Source organism: Letharia lupina (genome assembly GCF_014066315.1).
Source record: "Letharia lupina isolate WasteWater1 chromosome Unknown contig_7, whole genome shotgun sequence".
Classification (NCBI taxonomy): Eukaryota; Fungi; Ascomycota; class Lecanoromycetes; order Lecanorales; family Parmeliaceae; genus Letharia; species Letharia lupina.
In genome coordinates this window covers 2,032,982-2,058,274 of record NW_023502976.1, presented here as the reverse complement: position 1 = coordinate 2,058,274, position 25,293 = coordinate 2,032,982, and the positions used below count along the sequence as shown (strand labels likewise).

Below are 25,293 nucleotides of genomic sequence, written 5' to 3'. Positions count from 1 at the left end.
GCTATGCACAGACAATTGATGCGACCGGACGCTAGCCTTTTTGACATTGCTCGTGTACCCGTGTCCATTGTAGCTCTATCTGCATTCGTGCTTCGACTCGTGGTCTCTGTCACTTGTACAGTTGGATAGGTCTGGGAGTGCAATGCAGGAAAGGCTTGCAACAGGTCAAATGGGTCTCAAACAAGGATTTGGAACTATTAATTTCTCCTGCTTATGCTCCAGCTTCCGATGTACTTGCTTCTGCATTCGAAGGTGAGCCCCCCGTGTCAGTCTTCTCGGTAGCAGCTGCCATCTGCCATGCAGGTATTGCTCGACGATCACTCCTCTCAAATCCCCGCAATGGGGTAGATTCCCTCTTGGGCACTGTTACTCCTGGCGCTGGAGCCGATGGACCACTGGCAGACTCGGCAGTTGGAGTGGTCGTCCCACTGTTCGCCGAACTGAAGGCCGAGGGATTATCTTTTGACTTCTCATTTCCGTTCGGATGTCCTCTGCCCGTTGGTGTCGGTGCCCCACTAGGCCTGCCAACTCTATTCTCTAGCAGTTTCTTTAGGCTCTGCACCTCTTGGCCTAGCTCTTCTAACTTGGCGTCTCCGTTAGCTTTCCACCCTTCCAACGCTTTCGGTACCATATCTTTCAAGCCAGTCACTTGATCGGCTATTATTCTACTCTCCGCTTCTCGTCTCGTATTTGCAGCCTTCAGATCTTCGATCACACTACCAACATCTTTTAGGGTCGTGTCTAGCTTCTCTGTTCTCTCGGATTCGGATTCTTTGATGGCGGCGGTGTCGGTTGTAAGTTGTTCGATCAGGGCAAAAGCGCGGTTAAAGGATTCGTCAATGGAGGCTTTGTCGGCCTCGAGCTGAGGTGGTGTGGGAGGAGAAATAAGGGGGAAGACGTAGCGCTGTATAGCTGTCAGTAAGATACGGGGTACTGGAACAAGTTCCAAGTACCTTTGCAACAGCATAAAGGCCATAGCCAACTCCGCTGGTGACAGTTGCCATTATAAACCAGTCTCTCCAGTCCCGCTGAGGTGGTCTATTCTTCGTCAGTCCATGTACTGCCTCAATTAGCAACTGTCGTACTCACTCTGGCGGCGCTTGTGGCCATGGTCCTCCTTGATAAGGTCCGTATCCATACCCTGCAGGTTGCCTCGTCATCTGCTGCCCTTGATAAGGGTATTGGCTCGGCGGAGGTGGTGCCACTGCATTCTCTGTGTGTGATCCATCTCCTGCTCTCGCCAGAGCAACATCGATCTCTTCTTGCGTAAGGTTTTTTGATTGTAGGAAGGCAATTCTTTTGTCAAGGGCTGAAGCGGCGACAGATGGGTCTTGGAGAACTAAGATCATTAGATTACATTGCACCGTGGCATTCTGTTAGAATTCTTACAGGAAACCTAGAAACTGATGAGCTGCGATTCTGGCATCTGCTTGGAACAGAGTCTTACGGCGGACGATACTAGATCTTCACGCACCATCTCGATCCGCTGCGCCTGGGTCTGCGTCGAGCATACAGCTCCGTTTAAGCGGTCAGATCACTTTTTACGAGGCGATCGAAGAGGTCATAATTCTTTGTCGTCGTCTGATGAGAGTCTCAATCCAATCGGTACGAATACAAAGCTATGAAAGCGAATAGGTGTCGAGGTGGTCCAAAATGATGGTCCCGTACATGGGGTGGTCGGGGAAAACTGGACCTCGGCCCGCGCGCGGCAGCGCCAGCAAGTCTTGGCACGCTAAAATCTGAAAAGTAAACAAACCATCAACATCGGCGCAAACTACACCGCTGCCGTTACTTGCCATTGAAGAAACCTCGCCGACACCAGTTCTATATCGCGGACTCTTGGCTGCGCGAATTGTAGACCTGATCGTTGCACTTGCCGCTTACCACTGAAGATGTCACAAGATACAGGGCTCTTCAGCGTGCGCCGGCCTCGAGAGGTAAATTTCCACGCCTGCAATATTCAAGCTCTACTGACAATCCACCTCGCAGACATTGGGTGGTATCAACTACAACTCCGCAATTCCACAACCTGCTTCCGCCTTAAAACGCTCCAATTCTATCTCCAACATCAAAGAGAACTATGCACCGCACACATCCCACCATGCTCGCTCGGTCTCCTCCTCTCGCATGTCGCTCGCTCCCAGTCGGCCTCAACAGCCCAATTTTCAGCGTGCCTCATCAGGCGTCAACTTCAATACTCTCGCGGAGGGGCAGACAAACCGTCCGTCTACAGTGCAGCGAAGCTCTTCTTCCAACATGTTTGGCGGTGTGTCCGCAAACAGAATGAGCTATGCGCCGGGTGCAATGACGCCAGCGAACCAGCAATCGTTGAGCGCTTCTCAGAGCATGCAGCGAAGAAGCAGCATATGGTCTCGATCCTCTTCCACTGGCGGGATGGGCCACCAATCGTTTTTCACACAAGCGCCAGCTCCAGCTAGCGCACGAGGAGATCCACGACCGTGGAGAGATCCGAACTACAGAGCGAAAGTGGGCCAAGACCTGCTTGACTACCTGACACGGAACAACTTCGAATTGGACATGAAGCGCTCGCTCAACCAGAAGAGCATGACCTCACCTACGCAAAAGGACTTCGAGGCTATTTTCCAATGGCTGTATCGTCGAGTAGATCCCGCCTACCGTTTCATGAAAAGTATCGACTTTGAGGGGCCCGCTATCCTAAAGCAGCTACGGTATCCGTTTGAGAATAAAGTCTCAAAGTCACAATGGGCAGCGGTCGGCGGCCAGAATTGGTCCTCATTCCTTGGAATGCTACAATGGATGATGCAGATAGCTCAGATGATGGATAAATATGACGTCGGTGAGTACGACGACGCATGTGCAGAAGCCGGTGTGGACGTCAGTGGAGATAGAATCATCTTCCGATTCCTAAGCGGAGCTTATCATGACTGGATACAAGTGGAAGTGGAAGAAGGAGACGAAGACGGAGAAGAAGAAGCGAATAGGCAGGTGGTACCTCACGTTGAAGCTATGGCTGCCGAGTTTGAGCGAGGTAACCAGAAGTACGCCGAAGAGATGAAGATCCTTGAGGCAGAAAATGAGGTCCTTAAGCAGCAGATCGCCGAAGCTGAAGCAGGCGCTCCAGATCTAGCGAAGCTGGAAAAGAATTTCAAGATTCTGGAGGACGACAAGCGGAAGTTTGAGGAGTACAACACCAACGTTGAAGCCAAGGTCGAGAAGTATGAGCAACGGAACAAGTTTTTGCAGGAGGAGATCGAACGCACGGAGGCAGAGCTCGGAGAAGTTGAGCAGGAGAAGACCAACTTGCAAGATTCAGTGGACCGGCAGGGTATCACTATACAGGACATTGACCGCATGACTACTGAGCGGGAAAGATTGCAAAAAGGCCTCGAGACCACAACAACCAGGTTGGGGGAAGTCAAGCGAAGAGCGGGCGAAAAGGAAATCGACGCCAACCGCAGTCTGGAAGAGCTGGAACGCGTTGTTGAGAAGTACAACTCTCTGTGCTACCAGATCGCCTTGGTACCTGCCACCGCAGCAAATGCCAAGGGCCAGGACTTCGAGCTCCACCTCAACATTGATTCTACGCCCAACTTCTCGTCTTCCCAAATGGGCGCCTCACAGCGCGGCAGCAGTAATGATCGTCTGCTCGCTGACCCTTCGACCGGCTACCATCCTCCTCACGTCCTCAACCTTGACCTACGTGGCAACATCAAAAGCCAGCTCATCGGACTAAGAAAAGAGATCAATGAGAGGAGAACGTTGGCAGTTGACGCGGACATGAAGAACCATGAGCTGCTGGACTCTATCAAAGAAGCTATTGACGACAAGCGAAGTGAAGTAGAAGCTTTAGAGCACCGTGTAAGAGCGGCCGAGGAGGAGTTCGAGAAGACCAAAGAGGTAAGCAGAACCACCGTTCCCTCCAAAAGGTCTACTGGTATTCTAATCAGCTATTGCAGGTCACATCTACCCAGAAAGTTGCATCGGATGCGCAGATCGAGAAGATGGAGAAGGAGCTCGCGAAGATGCGCGCCGGCCTCGATGAAAGCGTACAGCTAATGGAGCAGCGCGAGATGAACACTAACATCGAGTACGCGAACCTCACTTCCTTTAGGGTAAATGCGAGTCAGAGCGTGCTGACTACTCTGCTAGATTCGAACAATTGACCCTTCGTGCCAACGCCCTGCGCGAGGAACTGCACACCGAGATCGAGAAGATCTTGAACGATGTCATCAAGTTCAAGGTCCACATCCAGCAAAATCTCGAAAATTACGAAGCGTTCGTTGACCAAGAAGTCAAAGCCGAGCTTGACGATGGAGGCGCTGAAGATGAAGGACTCGATGGTGTTGCTGGGATGGATGAATAAGGCCAGCGACTTGGGTGGGTTAATGGCGTCTGGTGCTGATGTCTGACCACTGGAATGACTGATGAGGGCGGTTGTACAAATTCCCGGCGCTGTTGGGTTTGGGTGGCTATTGAGTGATGGCGCCGTGTGTAGATACCTCGTGTTTCTTGACTTACTTGACTAGATATCCCCTGCGCTGCGAGAATGCCATAATTGAAAGACACTCCACTGAATTCCGTGCTTCGGTATGTAAAAGCCCCCTATTGTATTCCACAGCTACCAAGGCAAGCAGTCAACACAAGCGGCAGTCAGAGACGCTGAGACCCTCTCATTTTCACATCAGTCTGAGCCATCAACCCGGAAACAGTTGATATTCAGGATCAAACTTGCTCCGGGAAGAATTTAAAACAGTATGAAAACCTCCTCATTGATTCTACTGTTATCGACTCGACTGCCACTATTTCCGACACCATGCCCGACCGTCTCATGAGTCGAAAAGAGTCGTATACTTCCGCAACAGTCCCGTCACCACGGCGTCAGCTTCGTCGTCGCCCTGGTCCCGCTCATCGAGAATGACTGACGCTGCCGTGGGAACTGCGGCTCTCCTGCTGCCCAATATTTTGGATGTTGATGGCCTTGGCTGGCGGCGCGTGGAAGTTGGGCGACGACGAGACATCGCACCTTTATGGAAATTGACGGACATAGAGCGTTGAGTCGGGGTGCTAGAAGATGGGTGACGGTATTCGAATTGTGGAGTGGAAAACAAACGTGGTGGTTGGCGTACTCGGCGCTGGACCACGAATTGTAGCCCTGGGACCGCCTGGAAGAGCATGTCTCTGGATTGAATGTCTGTCTTCGTTCTTTCCAAAGATAGGACGGAGCCTCCGGAACCCTTTGTTGTTTCAGAGTCAACCATTGCTTGCTCATAGGCATGCAAATGCTGCAGCATCTCAACGACTGACGGAAGATCGTTCTTCTTATTCTCGGCCAGGTGTTGGCGAATTGCCAAAGGTCGCAGATTTGTGTTCTCTACCGACCAGCGAAGTTCGATTCTGTCAAACAGGTCTTCGACTATGGGCTTGAGGAGGAACAACTGAAGCTCTGTGTTGTGGTTTGTTTGTGTCCCGCTGTCACTGTCAGAGGAGAACGATATGTGTGAAGAATCCATGGTGTAATACTCTGGCACGTCGCTGGTGTCATCCGTGCGAGGCAACTTAGAATCCGGAGAGGATGCCGGAGATATGTTCGCGACATTACGGCGGACGACGGCTGACACTACGACAAAACCAAAAAAAATTCTCTTTTCGTTTTTTTCTTTGCGATTTCTAGTAACTCTCTCCAAAATATTCTTTTTAGAATATTCTCAACTCTTCGAGAGGTACTTTTTGAGGTATTCTTGAGGGGCTACTCTCCGAGGTACTCTCCGGGGTACTCTGCGGGGTACTCTGCGGGGTATTCTTCCGGGTACTCTTCGAGGTACTCTCCGGGGTATTCGTCCGGGTACTCTTCGAGGTACTCTCCGGGGTACTCTCATTACGATTAAATATTTTATGAAGTTCTTCGCAAAAAAAAAAAAAAAAGAATTCGCGGGAAGTTCCGTGGAAAGTCCCGTATTTTTTTTTTTTTTTTTTTTTGCGAAGAACTTCATAAAATATTCGATCGTAGTGTTAGTTATTATCCGTCGTAAGTACCCGGAAGAGTACCCGAAAAAGTACCCGGAAGAGTACCCGAAAGAGTACCCGAGAGAGTACCGCGGAGAGTACCCCGGAGAGTACCCCGAAGAGTACCCCGAAGAGTACCCCAGAGAGTAGCCCCTAAAGAGTGCCTCAAAAAGTACCTCTCGAAGAGTTGAGAACTAGAAATCGCGAAGAAAAAAACGAAAAGAGAATTTTTTTTTGGTTTTGTCGTAGTGTCAGCCGTCGTCCGCCGTAGACATGCTGGGTTTCGAGCCCCCTTGGTCGGGCCACTCCAGGACCTTCAACGCGCTCTGACATAAATCTTGCACGTACGTCTGACAACAACTTGCGAAACTTAATAACTCCTGCAGTACGCTTTTCGCCTGCCTGTACCACGGGTTCGGGTATTTGATGGTTACGATCGGAATTCAACGTGCCTTCTCCCGCTGGCGTCGTATCGGCGTTCTCTTTGGTTGTATCATCTGAGCTGGAGGACCTCAACACTTTCTGCTGTTGAAAGGAAGTTGTACGTTCTTCTCGTCGCTGTAGCTCCAAAGCCACTATGGCACGTACAAAGTCCTGGTGCTCGGTTATTGACATGGATGCATCTGCCATTCTCTTGCTCAAAGCCAAACTCGCCACTTGCAGCATCAACATCAACGTCGACTTTGCATCCCTCAAGTCCGCTCTCCATCTATCAATGCTTGGCTGCAAGAACAGCCATTTCGCCTTTTCAGTCATCGACAACTCGATCTTTTCCCCGCTCATCCGACCTTGGCCTGGCTTGTATCTTCTCAGCTGCTCACTCGCTCTCTTCATCTCTTTTTCAACTTCTTGAAATATCCTCTCGCACATCGCCGCGGACGTCTTCGTAGTCTTGAGGCCATCTTGGTTCAAGATACTGATGCCATCGTCCGTGGTCTTCCGGTTTATCAGTTCACCCAGCTGATGAAGTACGCCTGATGTAAGAGAGATGTCATTCCCGATGGATGAAATACGGTCTGATGCGGTGCTGATCTGAGATGCGAGAGTGACGAGCTTGATAGAGACTTGGACGCCTGCCGTGGCAATGCCCACAATTGATGCAGCGATACTTACGCCATCCATAGTGAGGAATAAGTCGCATGACTAGGAAGCCAGAAGAAAGCAGATGGAAGTTCTTATAGCTGGAAGGAACGCAGAAGGGGGCGGAGATGGGACGAGGCTGAGAGCACTGCCTTGCAGCGTGGCGCATACGCCACGAGGCATTTGTACGGGGCTCGAAAGATAAGCTTCATCGTTTGAAAAGATTGTCGGTTTTCGTAAGATGCTCTCTTCTGGAATTTAGCATAACCGGAACGTCGAGCTTGTGAACACTTAAAACATGCGAGTGGAAGTTTAGAGGGGGCATTCTTAAAATTCTAGAGCCTCAAGACTTTCAATTCTCCGGAGGATAGATTAAACGACTGGTCCAAGGATCTATGACCCTACCTATCATTATATGTACAGTACGAGTACAATGCTGTCTATTGACCGCCAACTCTTAACGGGTATCTTGCCCAGCAATTGCGCCGTTCTTCCAATGTATCGATATCATACAAAAGCATATCTCACTCAGAGTCTACGAAGGAGCTCGCCAAACCCCCAAAGAACGGAACTTCAAAACGATCCAAGCCATCAGCTGCAGCCATGTCAGTATCAACATGAAAGTAGGTATGGGGGATATTTATACCGTCTCGGTAGGCATGCATAGCAAGGAATCCGATAAGACCTATATCAATGACGAATAACATCCATGATAGTATGCTTGACCACGAGAGGATCAGGTGTAGGACCTGGTACGAGGTCAATGATGTGCATCACGCAAATGGTCGGAGGGTGAGGCCCACGAAAATCGCCGCGAATAGTAGACTTGATTGCCAAGCATGGAATCTTCGGAACGTCTTGTCAGTATATGCATGCAGCAGGCACAGAGAGATGGCGGTCGATGCGCAGAGACAAGTAGGTAGAGGATAGGTTGAGCAAAAGCGCAACTGCACAGAGATACTGTTACAGAGCAACTCCACGGGAAGCAAGGAGTGCCGTAAACACCTCTTTCTCCAAGTCTGACGTACCGTACGTAATCACTCTTATGTTCCACCACCAGTAGAAATACCCCTCCTGCAGGCGGTAGCAGCAGATATGCCAGCATTGCCTCGTAGTCTAGCCGTAGTGGTAGGCTCGTCTCGAACAGATTGACGTCCAGCCTGCCATTTTCTATATGTCCCCTTCCAAACCCTGCATTTTCCCTAGGCTCATCACTGAAATGACTGGGTTCTGGCAAGGATGACACGCCAAATGGGTCTGTGTTTGGTCGGGTTGGAGGTGGAGATCTGGCGTTGCGGGCAGGAGACGAGATTCGATTTGGAGGTGGAGAGAGGGTTCGTGTGGATTCTGGAGTGGTGTCTTGATAAGGAGCAAAGTCCATGATTCTGGAGCGATTGCTGTGGACGACGCTGAGATGCTTGTGCTCCAATGCGTGCCAATTCTATGGCGGGTGTCGTATTGCGCGAGGTGCATTGGCGACTGTTGTGCCGCGGCGCCAAAAGCCGGCCCCGGAGGCTCGGGCATTTCTTTTGTTCAGTTGCCAACATCTTTTCTCTCGGACATGATCATACGATGATGAACACCTCATAAGCTTCTAATTCTATGAAACCGGGGCGACTAAGGTTGGAGAGTCTACGGGTGCATGTCAAGGAGAGTCAACTACCACTGGAGATTTGTTGATATCCTTTTTCAAGCGATCGAAGGTCCTTGACTACTGACATTTCGGCTCGACTTGGAGGGTGCTCCATCGGATTCGACATCCTACTCAATCTATGTCACAGGGAACAGAGAGGATACAAATCATGTCTGGGGGGTAGGAATGGTGGCCGTTCAAGGTGCTGTGGCCTTGTGAGTCTGTGACAGTAAATCAGCCACCAAAGAAATGCAGGTGCGCGGTTTTAAGGCTACGTTCAATGATTGAAGGCAATGTCAAGAGTATAAGCCAGAATGCCAGGGCAAAATCAGATATTCTTTCGGGTATGGAGTCGTCGCTCTTTCCCAGTGGCCAGTATCGGGACCCTTCAATTCTGGCCACAGCTACTAGAAAAGCGAAGAAGAAAATGAGAAAAAGAAAATGAGAAATATTAGAAGCAGGTCAGAAAGACTTATATCACGCAATGACCGCCGCTCTTCTCCCCGTCCCTCCCCTCTTCCGTGCGGTTGCGGCTGAATCCTGCCGAAAAGTGGTTGAGCTGAGCCCGGCTGCCCTTTTTGACCACTTGAATGGCGTTAGCCGTTACTACCCTTTCAGGAAAGCTATCAATATTTCCTTTAGCGCCCTTTAGCGCGGAAATCGCCTTCTTGGAAGCTTTCACCCCGTTCAACTTAACTTTGATTATTCTCATAGTAACAACTCAAGAAACCTATGTCAGGTTGACACCCTTGATATTGATACCCCTCTAGAATCTGTCACAACTCTCCATCGTCTCACACAACACTTCCCATTAGCAAGCAAAGGTCAGGGATGGTGTCTCTGCAGTCACCCATGAATGGAACCATGACGGCCGTGGTGGCCGCAGCAGAACAGCAGCAGCGCTTCCTTCAAGCTCTACACTACATTGCACCAGCATTGGTGCTTGCGTACTTCCTGGTCGCCGCTACCGTCAGCATATGCACACTGCAGAACTTGAAAGCCAGTCGCTCGGGTCCTCGCAGGATTCTGGTCTGTCTCGTGTCCTTGATCGTCGTCTCTTTCTTGGTGGAGTCATGTATGCTCTTGACGGACACCGCCGTTAATGGCGCTCGTCACTCCTCCACCGATGGCAACGTGAGTGCCTTTTCCATTGACCACAAGCTTGGTCGAGACTCCATGAGTCCTCTCCATTAACCCCAATCGTTTAGGTTTACGCCCTTTTTTCCCTTCTCGTCTGGGCGTTTCTCGCTGTGAGCATCATGGACACCGAGAATCCGGTTGTATGGTACCCTTACTACGGATCATGGTTCATTGGGCTGGTCGTCGAAGCAATCATATTCACCCTCTGCCTTGCCTTTGGTTTGCCGCGAAGCGCTTTCGTCTATGCTCAAACGGCAGTCCAAGCTTGCCGCTTGCTTATTCTAGTCTTGCTCTCCACGGTCCTTTTCACCAAGTCTTCCAAAGGCACCAAGGCCGACGAAGAATCCGCGTCCCTTCTTGGGCACCACAAAGGCGAATCGAGCGACACCCATACTTCTAATGGAAAGTCAGGCTATGGATCCATTACTGTCTCAGCAGAAATGGACGATGCAGATGGTGAGTCTGACGATGAGGATCTGAAGGAGCGAAAAGAAAAGAAGGAATTGGTCGAGAAGCGGCTGCAGGCTGAAGGAAATTGGTTCACGTAAGGCACTATCCTTGTTTCATCATTTGTCCCAGCCCTAAACACGATTGCCCTCCTCAGGGTCCGGCTCTACCCTAATGTCAATCTTGGTTGACTATTCGCTGATTTGTGAATAGGTACGCAAAAGCTTTTTCCATCTTCATACCTTATCTATGGCCTTCAAGCAGCCGAAAACTCCAGGCAAAGATGCTTGGAGTTTGCTTATGCCTTCTTTTTGCGCGAGCACTAAACGTCCTTGAGCCACGCCAATTTGGGATTGTGATTGACCGCCTCGGCACGTCTCAGGGCCACGTTCCACTTCTGGAAGTCAGTCTCTGGGTTTTGTTTAGCTGGGTACAAAACTCGATCCTTGGTGAGCTCAGGTACATGCTGTGGCTACCTATTGAACAGTACGCCGAGGGATCTCTCAAAACCGGATCGTACAACCACATCATGGGATTATCCCGAGACTTCCACACAACGAAGCAATCTGCGGAGCTATATACGGCGATATCCCAAGGCAATTCTCTCAAACACATCGCTGAAGCCTTATTGTTCAAAGTGCTACCCATGTTTGTCGACGTGGCCGTCGCGTTTGTCTACCTGTATTGGGTGTTCGGCCCTTACATGGCCCTAATCGTGGCTGCAACTACGGCGATTTTTGTCTGGGCTTCGCTTGCTTTTGTTGGCCAGCAGACGGAGCCAAGGCGCATATTCAATGCCCTCACGAGGAAAGAATTCCAGGTGATGTACAACAGCGTTGGAGGATGGAGTTCGGTCTCATACTTTAACCGCCACGGATACGAGAAGGCCAGATATGCGGATATCGTCGGTGAACAAACATCTCCTATCGCTGATGATTATATGCGCTGACGAAGAACATTCTTGCAGGTCTGAACATCAAGGCACAGCAGAAATGGTATTATCTCTTCTACATCTCTCAAGTCGCCAAAGATACGATCATCGAATGCGGGATGATCAGCGCTTGTATCCTGGCCATCTATCAGATTGCCAAAGGTGCACCAATTGGCGGTTTCGTGATGCTTGTATCATATTGGGGTAACTTCACTGGTAAGTCCTTCTGCAGTCTTCTTTGCTGATATTCTACAAGCACTGTCACTAATCCTACCTAGGAAAACTTCAGAACTTTGTGAATGTCCAGCGTCAATTGGTTCAGTATCTTACAGATGCTGAGTCGCTGCTTGACTTGTTCCTGAAGAAACCCAGTGTCAAGGATGGTCAAGATGTTTTCAAGTTCAAGCGTGGGACCATCCGTTTCCACGATGTGGGATTCTCTTATGACAACCAGAAAGAAGTTATCAAAGACTTCAACTTCTATGCTGCACCGGGTCAAAAGGTCGCCTTGGTCGGAGAAACCGGCGGTGGAAAATCCACTATTTTGAGACTGCTCTTCCGCTTTTATGATGTCAAAAAGGGCAGTATCATGATAGACGACCAGAACATACGAGACGTCACCCTGTCAAGCCTCCGTCAACACATCGGCGTGGTGCCACAAGACCCTTCGCTGTTCGATACCAGTATCATGGAGAATGTTCGCTATGCGCGATTAGCTGCGACAGACGAAGATGTCATAGAGGCATGCAAAGCCGCCTCTATACACGAGAAGATCCTAAAGTTCGCCAAAGGTTATTCAACAAAGGTGGGCGAGGGTGGCGTCAAGCTTTCGGGTGGCGAATTGCAAAGGGTCGCAATAGCCAGAGTCATACTCCAGAATCCTGAGATCGTCCTATTGGATGAAGCCACGAGCTCTGTCGACACCGAGACCGAAGGAAACATCCAGGATGCCCTGCAAATATTGACCAAGGGCCGTACAACCTTTACAGTCGCTCACAGACTGTCTACAGTGGCCAGCTCTGATACTATCTTGGTCATCAAAGATGGTGTTATCGTTGAGCAAGGGTCGCCGCGTGAGCTTCTCAAGTCTAAAGGAAAGTTCCACGAACTCTGGCACAAACAGATCGATGCCAGTCTTATGCTCACCGATTCCGATCCTGCCACCGCCCCGCAGCCCAAACTCAGCCATGTTACAGAAAAGTCATCTAGCGAGGAAAACCGACGATCATCGGACAGCTCGGCTTCTGGAACCAAGAGTCTTCGCGCTACTGCCCCTGATTTCGTACCTCGTGTCCAGCGTGGCACGTCTGCAAGCGCAGGTCAGGTACGTACATCTGGGGCAACTTCCAAAACAACGTTGGCATTTAGAGACAAAACTACCGCTTCCACTCCTTGAAACTTTCACGTACTTCGGTTGCTTGCCTTAGAAGAGGTAATGCTGACTCTAGAAATCTTCTGCAGGCCTCTCACGACCACGGGAATGAAGCCCACCAACACAGCCATGAGAGCGGCAATTTCAAAAAGAACGGAGCCAAGCGCAATCAGAAGGGCAAAGGGCCCGCTGTTGAGTCGGAGTCCACATCTGACGCTTTCGTGTCTGACTCCAGGCCGACCACCTCTGACTCGAAGAACTCGGGCCAAGGCCAACACGAGACCAAGAAAAAGCGTGGCAACTTCAACCCACGCCGTGGCAACAATAAGAGCGAGCCTAGTGGATCAGCTGTCAAAAGTAGCCAGACTGATGGACCAAGCGATGAGCCATCACAGAATCAGCCTCGTCGTCTCTCTGCAGTTGGTACAGATGCCTCAAACCAGGCGTCTTCAGGGCAGAGTCATCGCCGCCAATGGTATCAGCGGCGTAGAAAGGCAGCGCAGTCTGAAACTCTTTCTGGCGCGGCGTCTGGAGCTTGGTCGAGCGATACACTCCATCCTTCAACGAACGAGACGTCTTCCGGCTCCGCCAATGCAGCCGACCCTACCGTTGGCCCACACTCAGCAGTTGCAGGTGTAAATTCTGCCACTGGGGTCTGAAATTGCTTGAATGACCAGATATTGGCTCTTCTCGATGCATCTTGTCGCTCAGTATTGGCTACATGACATGCTTTATCACGAGATCCTGGGTAGATAACCCCTACTTTCATACTTACTGTTTACAGGAGAAAGTGCAGATTATCCTATCTTCTCGGCAATAGGCCATTGGCTTGCTGAAATAGGTGGTATTTCAGCCAACATCGAGGTGGGTTTCAGCTGGCAACAGCGGTATCAGGCGAGCTCAAATGAATGCATCTTTAACACTAGAAATCTTGATTACTAGAAAACATCATAGATCAAGCTCCACTGTCCTTTCCATTCATCAATGCTCTACGCCGTCGCTGAACACTTGCCAACCTTTCATCATCAAGACCGGTCCCAATTCCCGAGTCTCTGAAACCGCTTGTCTCCTGCGACATGTCGTCGTCTTCATCGTCTGCTTCAGCAGCTAATGGCTGGACTGCCGTTGATCTCAAGACTTCGTCTTCCTCCCTCTTGATCTCCTCTTCCTTCTTGACGTCCTTGCGTCCAGTGAAATGCAATGGGATCTGTCGGCCAAGCGTAGGGAACGTCCTTGACGTGTCGGAAAGATCCTCCATTGACGTCGGATCAAATGCGTCCGAGTCTGAGCGCTCTCGCTTGAAAATGGTGCCGTTGGTCTCCGGCTCCGTCTTTACAGTCGTCGGCGACCCAAGATACGTCGAAATAGCAAACCACGCCAGCGCCATCGAGATCATCGAACTGCTCCAAAACGCTGTGGTGAAGAATAGAAACGATAGTACACGATGGTGGTACAGTACCCATCTCAACCCGCCCAACTTCGCAATGATTCGCACCCCCACTTCATAGAATTGCATCTTCTCATCCGCCTCCACCACCACGCGCACGCTCTGCGGCACATTCGCCCAACCTTTTGCGAATTCGACGCCTTCGAACATACTGACCGAGAGCACTTCGCTCTCGGATTTCCAGCCCAGGATATACCATGGTAGTCCGCTGAGGGTGTTTGCAGTCTCGACGACTGCAGAGGTGTAGGTTAGGATTGCAGGGCGGCGGGAGCGGGCGATCGTGGTGGTCGTATTGGTGGTGGAGGAGAGGGAGGAAGGGAGGATCGAGGAGGGAGTGCCGGTCGTGGAAGGGCCGAGGAGGGAGAGGTCGAGCATGAAGTTTCCGGCGGCGAGGTTCGAGGGGGTCCGGGGCAGGTGGAGGCTGAGGGTTATGTCGTAGGGTTGGAGCGATGTCAGGGATGTAGAGAGGTGGGCTGTGCCGTGGGGATGACCATCCCTACATCTCACAGTATCGGTATTAGCATCTGTATCAACAAGCACCGCCGCCCAAGAAACACCAGGGAGACAAACGCACCCGAACTGCAAATGCACCACCCGCCCCACGCTATTCTGCGGCACATAGTTGTAGTAAAACAGCGTGTAAGCTACGCTCGAGACGCAGAAGAGCAGGATGCTCGTCGCGGCGAAGAGGAAGGTGCCGAGGTAGGCTCGCTGGGCGGGCTTGGAGGCGGCGGCGTGGACGGGGAGGAGGGCTGTATCCTGGATCGCTTAGTTATTGTCCTCAGGTAGAGATGAGGAGAGGCCTACGACAGCTCTGGCGATGAGGCCGGAGCGCCCTCTTGGCTTTGGATCCTCCATCGACTTCAAGGCATGGATGTCGTTGTTCTGGCTGGTGTTGGAGAGGCGCGTTTGGCGCTCGCGTATTTTTTTTTTTGGATTGTGACGTCGCTCGGGAGGTCTCGAGCTTCCGGTCATCAGCAAACCTGTCATTTTGTCTGGAACTGTGCGTCAGAGGGGAGTGCCCAGGATGCCCAAACCCAAAAAGAGCTCGGGCAAGCCGCCAGCCAAGCCCACCGCTCCCAATACCTCTTCAACGTCACCCATTCCTTCCCCGTTCAAGCCAGCGCCCGCGGAGCTGTCGACCTTCCTCGACACCCTAACCTCCAAATCGCACCTCTATATCATCCACCTCGACACGCACCCTCCCGCTTTCAAACGGCGCATCTTCACCGTCCCGCTCCTCCTCAACATCTTCATTCTCATAATCCTCGTCTTCCGTCTCCAACGAGCCCTCCCCACCTATTTCTACCTCCTCCTCTCCGTTCTCGGCTATGACAGTCCCGCCAACATCGATAAAGAGAATACGGATCAATGGAGACTACTTGGGATAAGTGGGGAGAGGACGTTGATGTTTGCAGGGGATTTTTTACTGTTTAGGTTCGTGGGGATGTGGCCGTGGGACTTCTTCTTGGGGAAGGGTGGGGAGGCCAGTCCGGTGGGTTGGAGGAGGTGGTGCCGGTTTAGGGATGTGGAGGTTGTGGTTCGGAGGAGTAGGAGGTGGGATGTTCCGCTCTTTGCTACGGAGAGAAGTCGGGAGGAGGAGGACATGAGAGGGGAGGTGGAGAAGAAGGAGGGGGTTAAAGAGGAGTGGCTAGAGGAAGGGAGACAGGGGAAATTGTTTAGAGAGAGGGTGTTGCCGGCTGTGGACAAGGGCTGGGTGAAAAGCAAGACCAGCTACCAAATGCTGGATCAGAACTGGGATCTGTATTTCTCCGGCATGATCGAAGCGCAAGCGCTCGTTGACGTAGGCAAGAACAAGATCGACGACTTCCGAACAAGCGTGCTGGTCCACAGCGAGAAATCGGGCTGGCTGATCTGGGAAGTGTGGCGCGAGCAGGAAGAAGGCGCAGGAGATGAAGGCACGAGGAAGCTGCAGTTGATCAAGAATCATTTGACGGCTATGGGGAAGGAGAATTTGTTCTTTCGGTGGATTGAGATTGTGCAGAGTGAGACGAGTCAGACGGGGCCATTTACGGGGGAGCGGTATGTACATTTTCATACCACGTTTCGAGCAGCGAATCACGCTTGGGGCACAAAAGAGTTCTTTTCATTCTCTTGGGCTGTTCCACTACTCGGATATTTGCCGTGAAGAAGAGACACTGACTTGGAAATCTTTATAGCCAGAAGAAGGCGGTGCAGAAAATTAGGGAGGAGTTTGAGGAACAAGGGGTCGATTTTGAGGGGTTTTGGGGCAGTGTTGGGGGGGTAGAGGGGATGCCTGGGATGGAGATTACTACATGATCCGGGGTGCCGGTAATCGCGTCTGTACGAATCCTTTCCAAAATGTCTACTACCACGCATCTTTGCTACACGGTTCTACTGATAGATCTCACCCTCAACACCTCGCCTAGTCTCTTAACATAGGGCCTTGTGATATACAAAGAGCTGAGTTCTCGTAGCTGTTAGATCATGATAACTCCACAAGCCAACAGGTACCCCTAAGCTTGAGCTGCCATTTCAAGCATCAATCGTCTTCCAGCGCTCCTCCACCGATACAAGGGCTTCGATTCCCTTCTTAGGCTACACACATATCGCCACGAGCTTCCGAAGGAGCCATGTCTTCCGCTTCTCCGGTAACCTTACTCGACCGACAAAAAATTTGACGATCGTCCAACTTCGTTGAAAAAGGCATGTTTTCCACCTTCCCAGCAGCCTTGATTGATCCGCAGCAGACTGTAGGACCACCTAGCGCCGTCGAAGACCAGCCGCCTAAGCAGATCGCTGGACTCGAGGATGAGGTCCGCCAGCCCAAGCTCAATCAAGACCCACATTTTGAAGCTGTGAAGTACACTTGCTTCAGGAAGAGCTAGATCAATTCCGCGAGAGAAACCTCAACCTTCATGTCGGGCTCCAAGTGGCACAAGAGTGTCGTCGGCTTCTGACGGAAAAGCACGAGAAGCATCATGTACTGGCGACCGAGCACGAAAGATGCAAGAAATTGATGCAGAAAGCCATTGAGAACCTGTCCAGGGGCCTACACCTCTCGACTAGAGAATTGGCCAACCTTGGACTGACTGTAGAAGGAGTTGCGCCTGGTGCGTCGCTGCTTCCGCGACAAACTGTCAGCAGCCCGCCAGTTGGGAAAGCTAGTCGTACGCCCAGCGCTTTCCAAATTGATGGGGAAATTCACTGTTCGGGTATCCTTACTGGCAGTACAAGCAGAGCCTCAACTGTCCAAGCCAACGTCCTCGACGAACCTCCAGTTCAGTTCTACGCCGCGCAGCCTCTCTTTTTTCTGGCCCCGTGCTTTTCAGACGGAAGGTCTCGACGCACCAAAGCCTCCGTTCCCTGGCTCCGCATCTGGCTCAATACCTTGCACATCCCGTCCTCTCGCAACAACACCATCTCCAGCAGTCGGCACAGCTGCTGGCCTTCGCAATCCACCGCAAGTCGGCGAATTAGCTCTGTCCACCTTTGGTGACCCGGAACAAACGATCGTGCCTGGCGTTCCGGATACTACATGCGTCCTCGTTAGCATCCCTGGCTTTTGCAACCGTGCAGAGCAGAGTTTCGAAGAAACAAGGCTGAGACGCTACGCGTTCTACGATGGCGAAAGCGAGCCACTAGTGACACCGAAATGGCCGGAAACCACCTTCGGTCATTCCAGGGCCCCCGCTCCCTACACCGTTGTTCGATCGCTGTTCATTGCCTCCAGGTCAGGACTTCTCTCCGCAGAGCAACGAGCGAAATATTGGGGAGGAGAGAGGAGGTTGGGAGGGGCAAACCCCGCGCAGTATGGATACTGCAGGTGCCAGCAGTGAAAGGGGGAGGGAGTGGGGGGGTGCTTTCAAACCAGCAAAGCCGAACGGAGATAACACGGCCAATGTAACGTCCGCTAGCAAGGCCATTGGGGAGCATTACACGGCCACACCATACCAACATTCTGGCTCCGGTCGATGATGCGCGGAGAGGGGAGCGTGAGGTCGGCAGGAAGTCTACACGACCGCGATGTCAGGGGACGCTGTGCCGTGCAGAGATAGATAGCATTGTTTACGGATGTTCCAGTACTGTCTATCCATGCTATCCAAATCCAAAACCCAGGAGCTGTTGAGAAGATCAGTAGGCATTGGCGGCGCGTTGGATATTTTCACGAACGAGGACTCGAGACTATTCGAGCATGCTGCTAGCTTTTCTTCCCGTAGGATGGCCATGTAACAGTACTAGGAAGTCGTGTCGGGAACCGATCTTTTCCACACAGATGAGAAAAGTCAAAAGAGAGAGAGAGAAAGAGAGGATTTGGCTGTAAAGACCTCTCGGCCTAGGTTCTAGATAAAGGTGGAAGAAGCCACACCATCCTGGACAACCAAAAAATGACCCAGCCTGCGTGCCAGAAGCTGCGAGGGATCGGTAGCTGCCATTGCGGTGATATATTTGGATGCGATGTCAAAGTAGCTGCATGTGGAATCAATCAATCATGCGAACCACTCACTCACTCACTCACTACAACAGATGCGTCGATTTTCCCTATCTTGAGAAATGAGCCTTGGGAGCACTTCGGCAACAGAGAAAGGGGTGTGAGTCACGTAACTTGCTCTTTTAGAATTTATCCCTAGGGTGGAACTTTGAGAGTGAGGGAGTCTTGGATTTTGAGAGGGTGGGATAGAAATTTTCTTCGGCATGCCAAGGGACCCCTATTCGACGCCCTTTGAGGATGCCTTCATTTTGGGCATCTGGGCACAGGCGATGTAAGTTGAGCTGGGACAGGGTGGTAGAAAAGATCTCTGTTCGGTAGTGTGATGGTCTGGAAGAGAACTGTTGGCACGGAATTCCGGCATAGGGTAACAGACTCAGCGTACCACTCTGAAGGGCGGATTTCGGAGCCAAGAAATCTCTCAGAAGAAATTTTTATACAAATATATTGAGGGAATAAAATGAGTCAGAGAGGCCACTAGGATGGTATAAAGAGTAGGGAGAATGCCCACATGGATCTTCACACTTCCACATCTCCATACACTGTACGAAGTAAAGACAAACCGTATCAAGCGCCTCTCGGAACACTTATACACATCACTCATCGACCAGCTCAACAACATCACTTCTCTTCCGCCATCATGGCAGACTACATGACCCTCCACGCGTCTGCCTACCCTCCAGCCAGCTGGACTTTCCTCACATACCGTCAGTCCAAGCCCTCACGGACCTCCAACAATGAGCTCTGGACCGAGATGACCAGTCAATACGAGCTGTCCATGGCAAAGCGAAAACTTATCTTCACCAGCAACTACCTTTCAAAAACCGCCACAGAAGAAAACGTACACAAGATGAGATCCGACGCCCTGAGATTACACCGCCAACGAATTGCGATCGCATTCGAGGACGCGGCAGATGTCGTGGACATCCTGCAAACCAGACACCGGTTCGTCAAGAATGTGGATGAGCTAGCGAAGAACCCCATGAAAACCATACCAGAAGAAGACGAGTCCGGTGCCACTCACTCCCGACGCCAACCGACTGAGAAAGAGTTGCACGAAATCAAAGAAGCCATACTCAGAACGAAAAAGTACGAATCGCTACAAGGCACCGACAAGATCGAGAGGACTTTCAGGACGCGGCTCATGGAGATCTACTCAGCCTACCACACCTTCATATGCACTCCTGTCGGCAAACACCCCCGCCCAAGATGGACCCAGATCTGTCGCATGGACAATGAAGTCACCACTCATGTTGCCCGAGTTGCCCATGCCCAGCAGCAATTGACATCCGACGTCTCCCAGCTGAGAAAGTTTCTGCGTGAGCAGCTTTTCGATCAATACTGCTTGATGAGAGTTACCCCGATGGAGGAGAAGGACGAGACTTGGTTGCAGTATGGAAAATGTCTCCTTTCGGGGCACGAAATCGGTAAGGGCAACAAAATCATTGACGAAGAAGACTGCTGAGAATCTTGACCTAGGTGATCGCGAAATCGGAGAGCGAGTTGACGGCATGATCGATGCATCCGGACTGAACCCGAGTTGGGTGATGGACCACATCGAGGACTACCATCTCGGAAACGACCACATTGGCAGATGGCAGCGTTACGTGAGGAGCTGCCGCTGGAAGGAACTCGCAGCAAAATTTACCAACGACATTCAGCAACTGGAGAAGATCAACAGGACCATCCACTCGAGCAACAGCAGGCGATGCAACATCATGTTCAACATCCAGAACACCACACGGCAAATTTTCGCACGGCTAGATGGAGCCCAAGACTTCGAACTGAGTGAAAAGGCATTGAGGATGGACGAGGGCTACGAGAGCACATCGGCCTCATCATCGACAAAGTCAACGGTCAGCTCGGATGATTCGAGAGATTTAGCAGAGCCATTGGAGGATGTGAGTCGTTGCAAGACAATTTGAGCGGTATGCATTCTTTACAAGAAGTCGAGATGCCAAAGACTGACGCCAGGACAGACGATATGGAGGTCGGTAGAGATGGGTTCAAAGGTCGATGTTTAGAAGTTGAGGATACAGGAGTTTTGATTTTGGCGAAGGATTGTGGGATGGATGTTATTTTTGGGTCCCTCGGTCGGGCAAGCGGTTGTCAACTACGTCATCAACGTTTTATTGACGTGGAGCTCCGGACTTTTCGACATTGGTGACATGAGCTGTATTCTCTCGTATAGCTTTTACTTTCAATAAAGAAGTCATTCAGACTTCAAACAAACACATCAACCATCTACTTGTCCAATACCTGCCTTCTGCAATCAACCATCCAATCTGGCACCCATCAATACCATTTATACTTCAACCATGACACGACTACGAATGACCCCAATTGTCACACGTATCACCACAATCCGTTCTTCCCCTCAATCATTCCTGGCACCAGCCTATGCCCAGCAACACCGTCTCTACGCTGGCGGTTCCTCCTACGGCGGTGGAGAAGGCGACCCAAAGGGCGAGAACCCATCAGACCAAGGCTCGAACCCCTCGGCCGACCTCGAGCACCCGGGCCCACCTCCTCCGTCAGTCGGTCAAGGCACAGGAGGTGGACCTACCAAAAAGGGAAGTGAAGGTCACAATACGCAGCAGAGTGACTCCGGTGGTCAGGCCAGTACGAGTGGGAGTGGAGGAGCAAGTGGAGGAGAGGGAGGCGGGCCACAGCCAAAGATTCACAAGCATGATGCGCCTGAAGAGCACACTCACAGTGACGAGGTGAGAGCGCACAACGAGGACATGGAAAAGAGGCATGACCGTCCTAATGAGAAAAGCGTCGATAAGGAGGACAAAGTGGATAAGGGATACTGGAGTGGTAAGTTGCTGGCTACGTTTTCTCCTGGACTCTGCTGACTGCTTGCAGGTCAAGGTGGTGCCGACAGGAATCCATGATGGAATGATGGGAAGGGACACTTTGAGCTGAAGGGACATGGGCAAGCATGCGAGGTGGAAGTGTACGATAGGAGACATACCAAGGGCGACGGGGAACACCCTTCTACCCTTCCTACTGCTCTACTGCTCTACTGCTCCTACTGCTGCAGCATGTTCTGTTTGACAGGCAATGAAAGTCAAGGACGTATCTTCACTGCAATGCCCTCCATCAATACGGGGCAGCCAGGAAATAGAATGCTATGGTGATGACAAGCTTATCTGCCTTTATGACCAGTCATCTTGGTAGCCCCAGAAACGAGTGTGGCTTGACTGAATCTCTTCGTGCTTGAGCCCCGAGAATTAGCTCTGAACATTGTGCCGCAACTTCCTGTAAAAGCAACAGTTTTGCAGAAGGCCGAAACGCGCCAGGCCAACTGGTGAACGCGTGAGTTGTCATTTCGTGGCTGCCCGGCTACGTCACTTTTTTGCAAGGCTCCTTCGCGCTAACAGCTTCCCCGTTTTTTGCTGGAAGTTTCTACTCCACAACACAGACCTCACTTCCTCATCAACCACTTCTGTAACTCATTGACAGCTTACCTCCTACCGTGATCCCTTCTGACGAACCCTTCCATAGATTTATTGCAGTTGAGGCACATACATCAACCGTGATACGAGATGAAGATTTCCCTTTCCTCCGTCTTGCTGTTCGCGTTGGCAACAGAGTCAACTGTAGCAAGCAGTTGGTTCGGTGGTGCTACCACGGCAGGTTCGTTCTCATTTCATTTCTGCTCCCCTGTTATCTAGTGTACCTCCCTCATCGAATACTGGTTCGGGAATGCTCTGCCATGACCAATTACGTCACAAGGATCTTCAGCTCCATCCTCACTCAATCCATCCATATATATTTCCATGCACATGTACGCGTGTCTTCTCACGAGCCAGTCTAATCCACCTCGTTAGCATATAACAAATGGCATGAAACCGAGCTGGAGCGTTGGCTCTCAGACCACGATGTCCCGTACCCTACACCCGCAAACCGCAAAGATCTCGAGAATCTTGTGAAGAGCAATTGGAATGAAAAAGTTGCTACCCCGTACAAGGACTGGGATACTCCCCAGCTTCAGTCGTATCTCAAGTCCAAGGGAGCCGATAGCAAGAAAGCCGCGGACTCGAACAAGAACAGCTTGGTCAACTCGGTCAAGAGCTACTGGACGGATAGTGCGGACTCTGCCTCGGAATCCTATCATTCTGTGAAGGACTGGGTTTTCGATAGGTATTCCTCGATTCCTCACTACTCACATTTATTACTGACATCCATTACGCAGCTGGACCGACTCTCAGCTGAAATCTTTCCTCGACAAAAACAATATTCCGGCTCCTCAGCCTCGCAAGCGCGACACCATGATCGCAGCAGCTCGATCAAATTATGACTCAGTCGCCAAAAAGCTTGGACAATCCGTCCACTATCCTGGCGACTGGCTGTATGAGACGTGGTCCGAATCTGACCTGAAAGAATTCCTCGATGAGCGTGGAGTGCCCGTACCTCAGCCGAGCACCCGTGACAAGCTCATTGCTTCGGTCCGCCGCAACTCACGCCTCGCTAGCACCAATCTCAAGGACACCGCTGCTTCCGCCTCGAAGTCTGCCCAAGCAGCCAAAGAGAGTTTGAGCGACGCCCTTCTCGACTCATGGAGCGACTCCCAGATCAAGGAATGGGCCGACAAGAACGGTATCAAAGTGCCTCAAGGATCCAAGCGGAATGAACTTCTGGCGCTCGCACGCAAGCATCGCAGTGCCCTGACCGGTGATAACGCAGCTTCCTCAGTCTCAAGCGCTTTCGGGGCTGCAACGACCAAAGCCAACAACCAATTCGCTCAATCCACTGATGATGCCCAACTCAAGGGAGAGGACGCTTTCAACCAAGCCGTTGGTACCTGGAGTGACAGCCGGCTTAAGGCATTTCTTGATGCTCGGGGTGTACCCGTCCCTCAAGGCGGCAAGAAAGACGAGCTTATGAAGCAAGTCCGCCTCAACAAGCACAAGGCGTCAACTGGCTGGTCTGCATGGACATTTGACACTTGGACTGTCGATAACTTGAAGTAAGTCCTTTGGCGCGGCTATATGTTGTGAAACACGCTGATCTCTTTGTTTTGCTTTTTTTTAGGAAATACCTGTCCTCTTCAAATGACAAGGCTGCGCAGAAGGCTGCGAACAAGGCTGGGGCGACTCGTGATGATCTCCTTAAGCAAGCCCAAGACAGTTATTCGAGCGCATCCAAATCAGGAGGAAGCAACTACGCCTCGGTCACTTCATACCTTGCAGCATCTACGGATGCCGTGAAGGAAAACACGTTCGATACTTGGTCCGACTCTGACCTCAAGTCATATCTCGATTCATACGGTGTTAAAAACTATCAAGGTAGCAATACAAATGAACTCAAGGCTATGGCCCGTCGCAATGCTCAATACTTCCGCCACGGCACAAACACCCCTGGAGCCGGCATATTCGGCAGCCTACAAAACGGTGCTCAATGGGTTCTTGATCAACTCAAGATTGGAGCTGCTAGTGGCCGCAAAGAGGCTGAGTATCAAGGGCAAAAGGGAGCTGACCACGTGAAGGAAGCAGGAACGGCAGCCACTAACCGCGCTGGCGAAGCGGGTCAAAAGGCGTCGGACAAGGTCAAGGAGGAGTTGTAAGCGACGAAAAGGAATGGATAGGATCGCATGACGGCATTTCGATAAAGTCAAACAGCGGTCTGACACAGGTCGTAGTGACAGGAGGAAGAGGAGCCAAGCTGCGTTGTATCTACTGCAGTTCTCTTACAGACTTGCATGAATGAGATACCAGCTAGTGACCGATTGGTTCTTGTAAATTAAGTACAGCAAGGAAGTTGATCCCGTGCAAGCAGTTTTGAAGGGGGGGGGGGAAGAATGATGCTGTATGATGATTGACTGACTGATTCATTCGACGCTCGATATCCTTGATTTTTGGGGTGGCCTGCTAGTCTGTGCCGGCTTTGATCGGATTTGTTAGCATGGGAAATCTCATGCAGACTCGTCTTCCTTAAGCCTACCGTAGTTCGTAAGATGGTAAGGTACCACCAGTACAGTAACTGTACTACGAGTGGCCGGCTGGGCATACCCAAACAAGTTCGCTTCAGATATGCAGCCACCACAGCTCTGGGTGCCATCCGACAAACTAAAGATAGCGCCCCTGAAAGCCCCAAAGGGTTGGGCCCTGAGAGGCTGAGCTTACCCTGGGAAGCTGCCCTGGAGAGCCCCTGGGTGGGCTAAGCGAGGAGATCTTCGATGCAGCAAAAAGATTAGTTCCTTCCTTGGCCGCGTGCTCGGACCTCATCAACTCAGGCGGAGACTTTTCATTAGTTGAGATATTGCTTTTGGGCATATTTAGGCTTGCACTTGGGGCGGCCCTGGGTGGCCCCATGGCGAATTCCAGGAAGAGAGGAGGGCGGGCCTGATCATGAGGACGGCTGTCGCGGCTGTGGCTCCCTTTTTCCTCTCTCTCTCCCCTTTCTTATCCAGAGCAGACTTCAAGAGCTAGAGACTAGAGTGCAAGAGCTCAAGTCCGCCAAAGCTCAGGGGAGAAGAGAGCACGCGCTACAAGATGCTTGAAGCCCCGCTATTCGTCCAGGGCCCCCTGTTATCCTTGATCACTCATACCTGAGACACAACTTAGAAGATGGCGATGATGCATGAACTGATATCTCCGCTACTGCCTGCGGTGTGAAAAGCGAAATCCGGGGAAAGAAGCTTGTGGCACTATCGGTAGTGGACCTTCGAGCTGACTGCTTTCACCATTTGGCTTTGCTTCCGGTCTGGGGAAACGGACGGAACGAGTGCCGTCCACTTACTACCCATTGAGTAATTCCTACGGACACAACCAGGAAGCTG

The 25,293-nt window shown here is 51.3% G+C and overlaps 10 protein-coding genes across 10 annotated transcripts; 6 read left to right on the top strand and 4 right to left on the bottom strand.

Moving 5' to 3' along the window:
* Nucleotides 1-211: 211 nt before the first annotated feature.
* HO133_009846 (uncharacterized protein) lies at nucleotides 212-1,511 on the bottom strand (the record flags this gene model as incomplete). The annotated part of the gene is made up of 4 exons (XM_037300705.1): nucleotides 212-904; nucleotides 954-1,038; nucleotides 1,090-1,339; nucleotides 1,475-1,511. 4 exons carry the CDS (start codon nucleotides 1,509-1,511, stop codon nucleotides 212-214), a joined length of 1,065 nt encoding a protein of 354 aa, XP_037154553.1.
* Nucleotides 1,512-1,892: 381 nt separating this feature from the next.
* On the top strand, nucleotides 1,893-4,345 carry HO133_009845 (uncharacterized protein; the record flags this gene model as incomplete). The annotated part of the gene is made up of 4 exons (XM_037300704.1): nucleotides 1,893-1,937; nucleotides 1,990-3,879; nucleotides 3,939-4,069; nucleotides 4,132-4,345. The coding sequence occupies 4 exons, from the start codon at nucleotides 1,893-1,895 to the stop codon at nucleotides 4,343-4,345; spliced, it is 2,280 nt and encodes a 759-aa protein (XP_037154552.1).
* Nucleotides 4,346-4,808: 463 nt separating this feature from the next.
* On the bottom strand, nucleotides 4,809-7,107 carry HO133_009844 (uncharacterized protein; the record flags this gene model as incomplete). The annotated part of the gene is made up of 2 exons (XM_037300703.1): nucleotides 4,809-5,537; nucleotides 6,334-7,107. The coding sequence occupies 2 exons, from the start codon at nucleotides 7,105-7,107 to the stop codon at nucleotides 4,809-4,811; spliced, it is 1,503 nt and encodes a 500-aa protein (XP_037154551.1).
* Nucleotides 7,108-7,589: 482 nt separating this feature from the next.
* On the bottom strand, nucleotides 7,590-8,446 carry HO133_009843 (uncharacterized protein; the record flags this gene model as incomplete). Its single annotated transcript, XM_037300702.1, has 4 exons — nucleotides 7,590-7,660; nucleotides 7,712-7,814; nucleotides 7,869-7,911; nucleotides 8,094-8,446. The coding sequence occupies 4 exons, from the start codon at nucleotides 8,444-8,446 to the stop codon at nucleotides 7,590-7,592; spliced, it is 570 nt and encodes a 189-aa protein (XP_037154550.1).
* Nucleotides 8,447-9,562: 1,116 nt separating this feature from the next.
* On the top strand, nucleotides 9,563-13,247 carry HO133_009842 (uncharacterized protein; the record flags this gene model as incomplete). The annotated part of the gene is made up of 6 exons (XM_037300701.1): nucleotides 9,563-9,832; nucleotides 9,907-10,382; nucleotides 10,499-11,193; nucleotides 11,253-11,432; nucleotides 11,495-12,540; nucleotides 12,678-13,247. 6 exons carry the CDS (start codon nucleotides 9,563-9,565, stop codon nucleotides 13,245-13,247), a joined length of 3,237 nt encoding a protein of 1,078 aa, XP_037154549.1.
* A 296-nt stretch (nucleotides 13,248-13,543) lies between these two features.
* Nucleotides 13,544-15,025, bottom strand: HO133_009841 (uncharacterized protein; the record flags this gene model as incomplete). Its single annotated transcript, XM_037300700.1, has 3 exons — nucleotides 13,544-14,531; nucleotides 14,610-14,794; nucleotides 14,843-15,025. The coding sequence occupies 3 exons, from the start codon at nucleotides 15,023-15,025 to the stop codon at nucleotides 13,544-13,546; spliced, it is 1,356 nt and encodes a 451-aa protein (XP_037154548.1).
* Nucleotides 15,026-15,062: 37 nt separating this feature from the next.
* Nucleotides 15,063-16,336, top strand: HO133_009840 (uncharacterized protein; the record flags this gene model as incomplete). Its single annotated transcript, XM_037300699.1, has 2 exons — nucleotides 15,063-16,078; nucleotides 16,216-16,336. 2 exons carry the CDS (start codon nucleotides 15,063-15,065, stop codon nucleotides 16,334-16,336), a joined length of 1,137 nt encoding a protein of 378 aa, XP_037154547.1.
* Nucleotides 16,337-16,725: 389 nt separating this feature from the next.
* HO133_009839 (uncharacterized protein) lies at nucleotides 16,726-17,995 on the top strand (the record flags this gene model as incomplete). The annotated part of the gene is made up of 4 exons (XM_037300698.1): nucleotides 16,726-16,833; nucleotides 16,896-17,130; nucleotides 17,165-17,692; nucleotides 17,751-17,995. The coding sequence occupies 4 exons, from the start codon at nucleotides 16,726-16,728 to the stop codon at nucleotides 17,993-17,995; spliced, it is 1,116 nt and encodes a 371-aa protein (XP_037154546.1).
* A 1,151-nt stretch (nucleotides 17,996-19,146) lies between these two features.
* On the top strand, nucleotides 19,147-20,431 carry HO133_009838 (uncharacterized protein; the record flags this gene model as incomplete). Its single annotated transcript, XM_037300697.1, has 2 exons — nucleotides 19,147-19,933; nucleotides 19,986-20,431. 2 exons carry the CDS (start codon nucleotides 19,147-19,149, stop codon nucleotides 20,429-20,431), a joined length of 1,233 nt encoding a protein of 410 aa, XP_037154545.1.
* A 393-nt stretch (nucleotides 20,432-20,824) lies between these two features.
* On the top strand, nucleotides 20,825-24,078 carry HO133_009837 (uncharacterized protein; the record flags this gene model as incomplete). The annotated part of the gene is made up of 4 exons (XM_037300696.1): nucleotides 20,825-21,326; nucleotides 22,343-22,655; nucleotides 22,708-23,481; nucleotides 23,547-24,078. 4 exons carry the CDS (start codon nucleotides 20,825-20,827, stop codon nucleotides 24,076-24,078), a joined length of 2,121 nt encoding a protein of 706 aa, XP_037154544.1.
* Nucleotides 24,079-25,293: the final 1,215 nt, after the last annotated feature.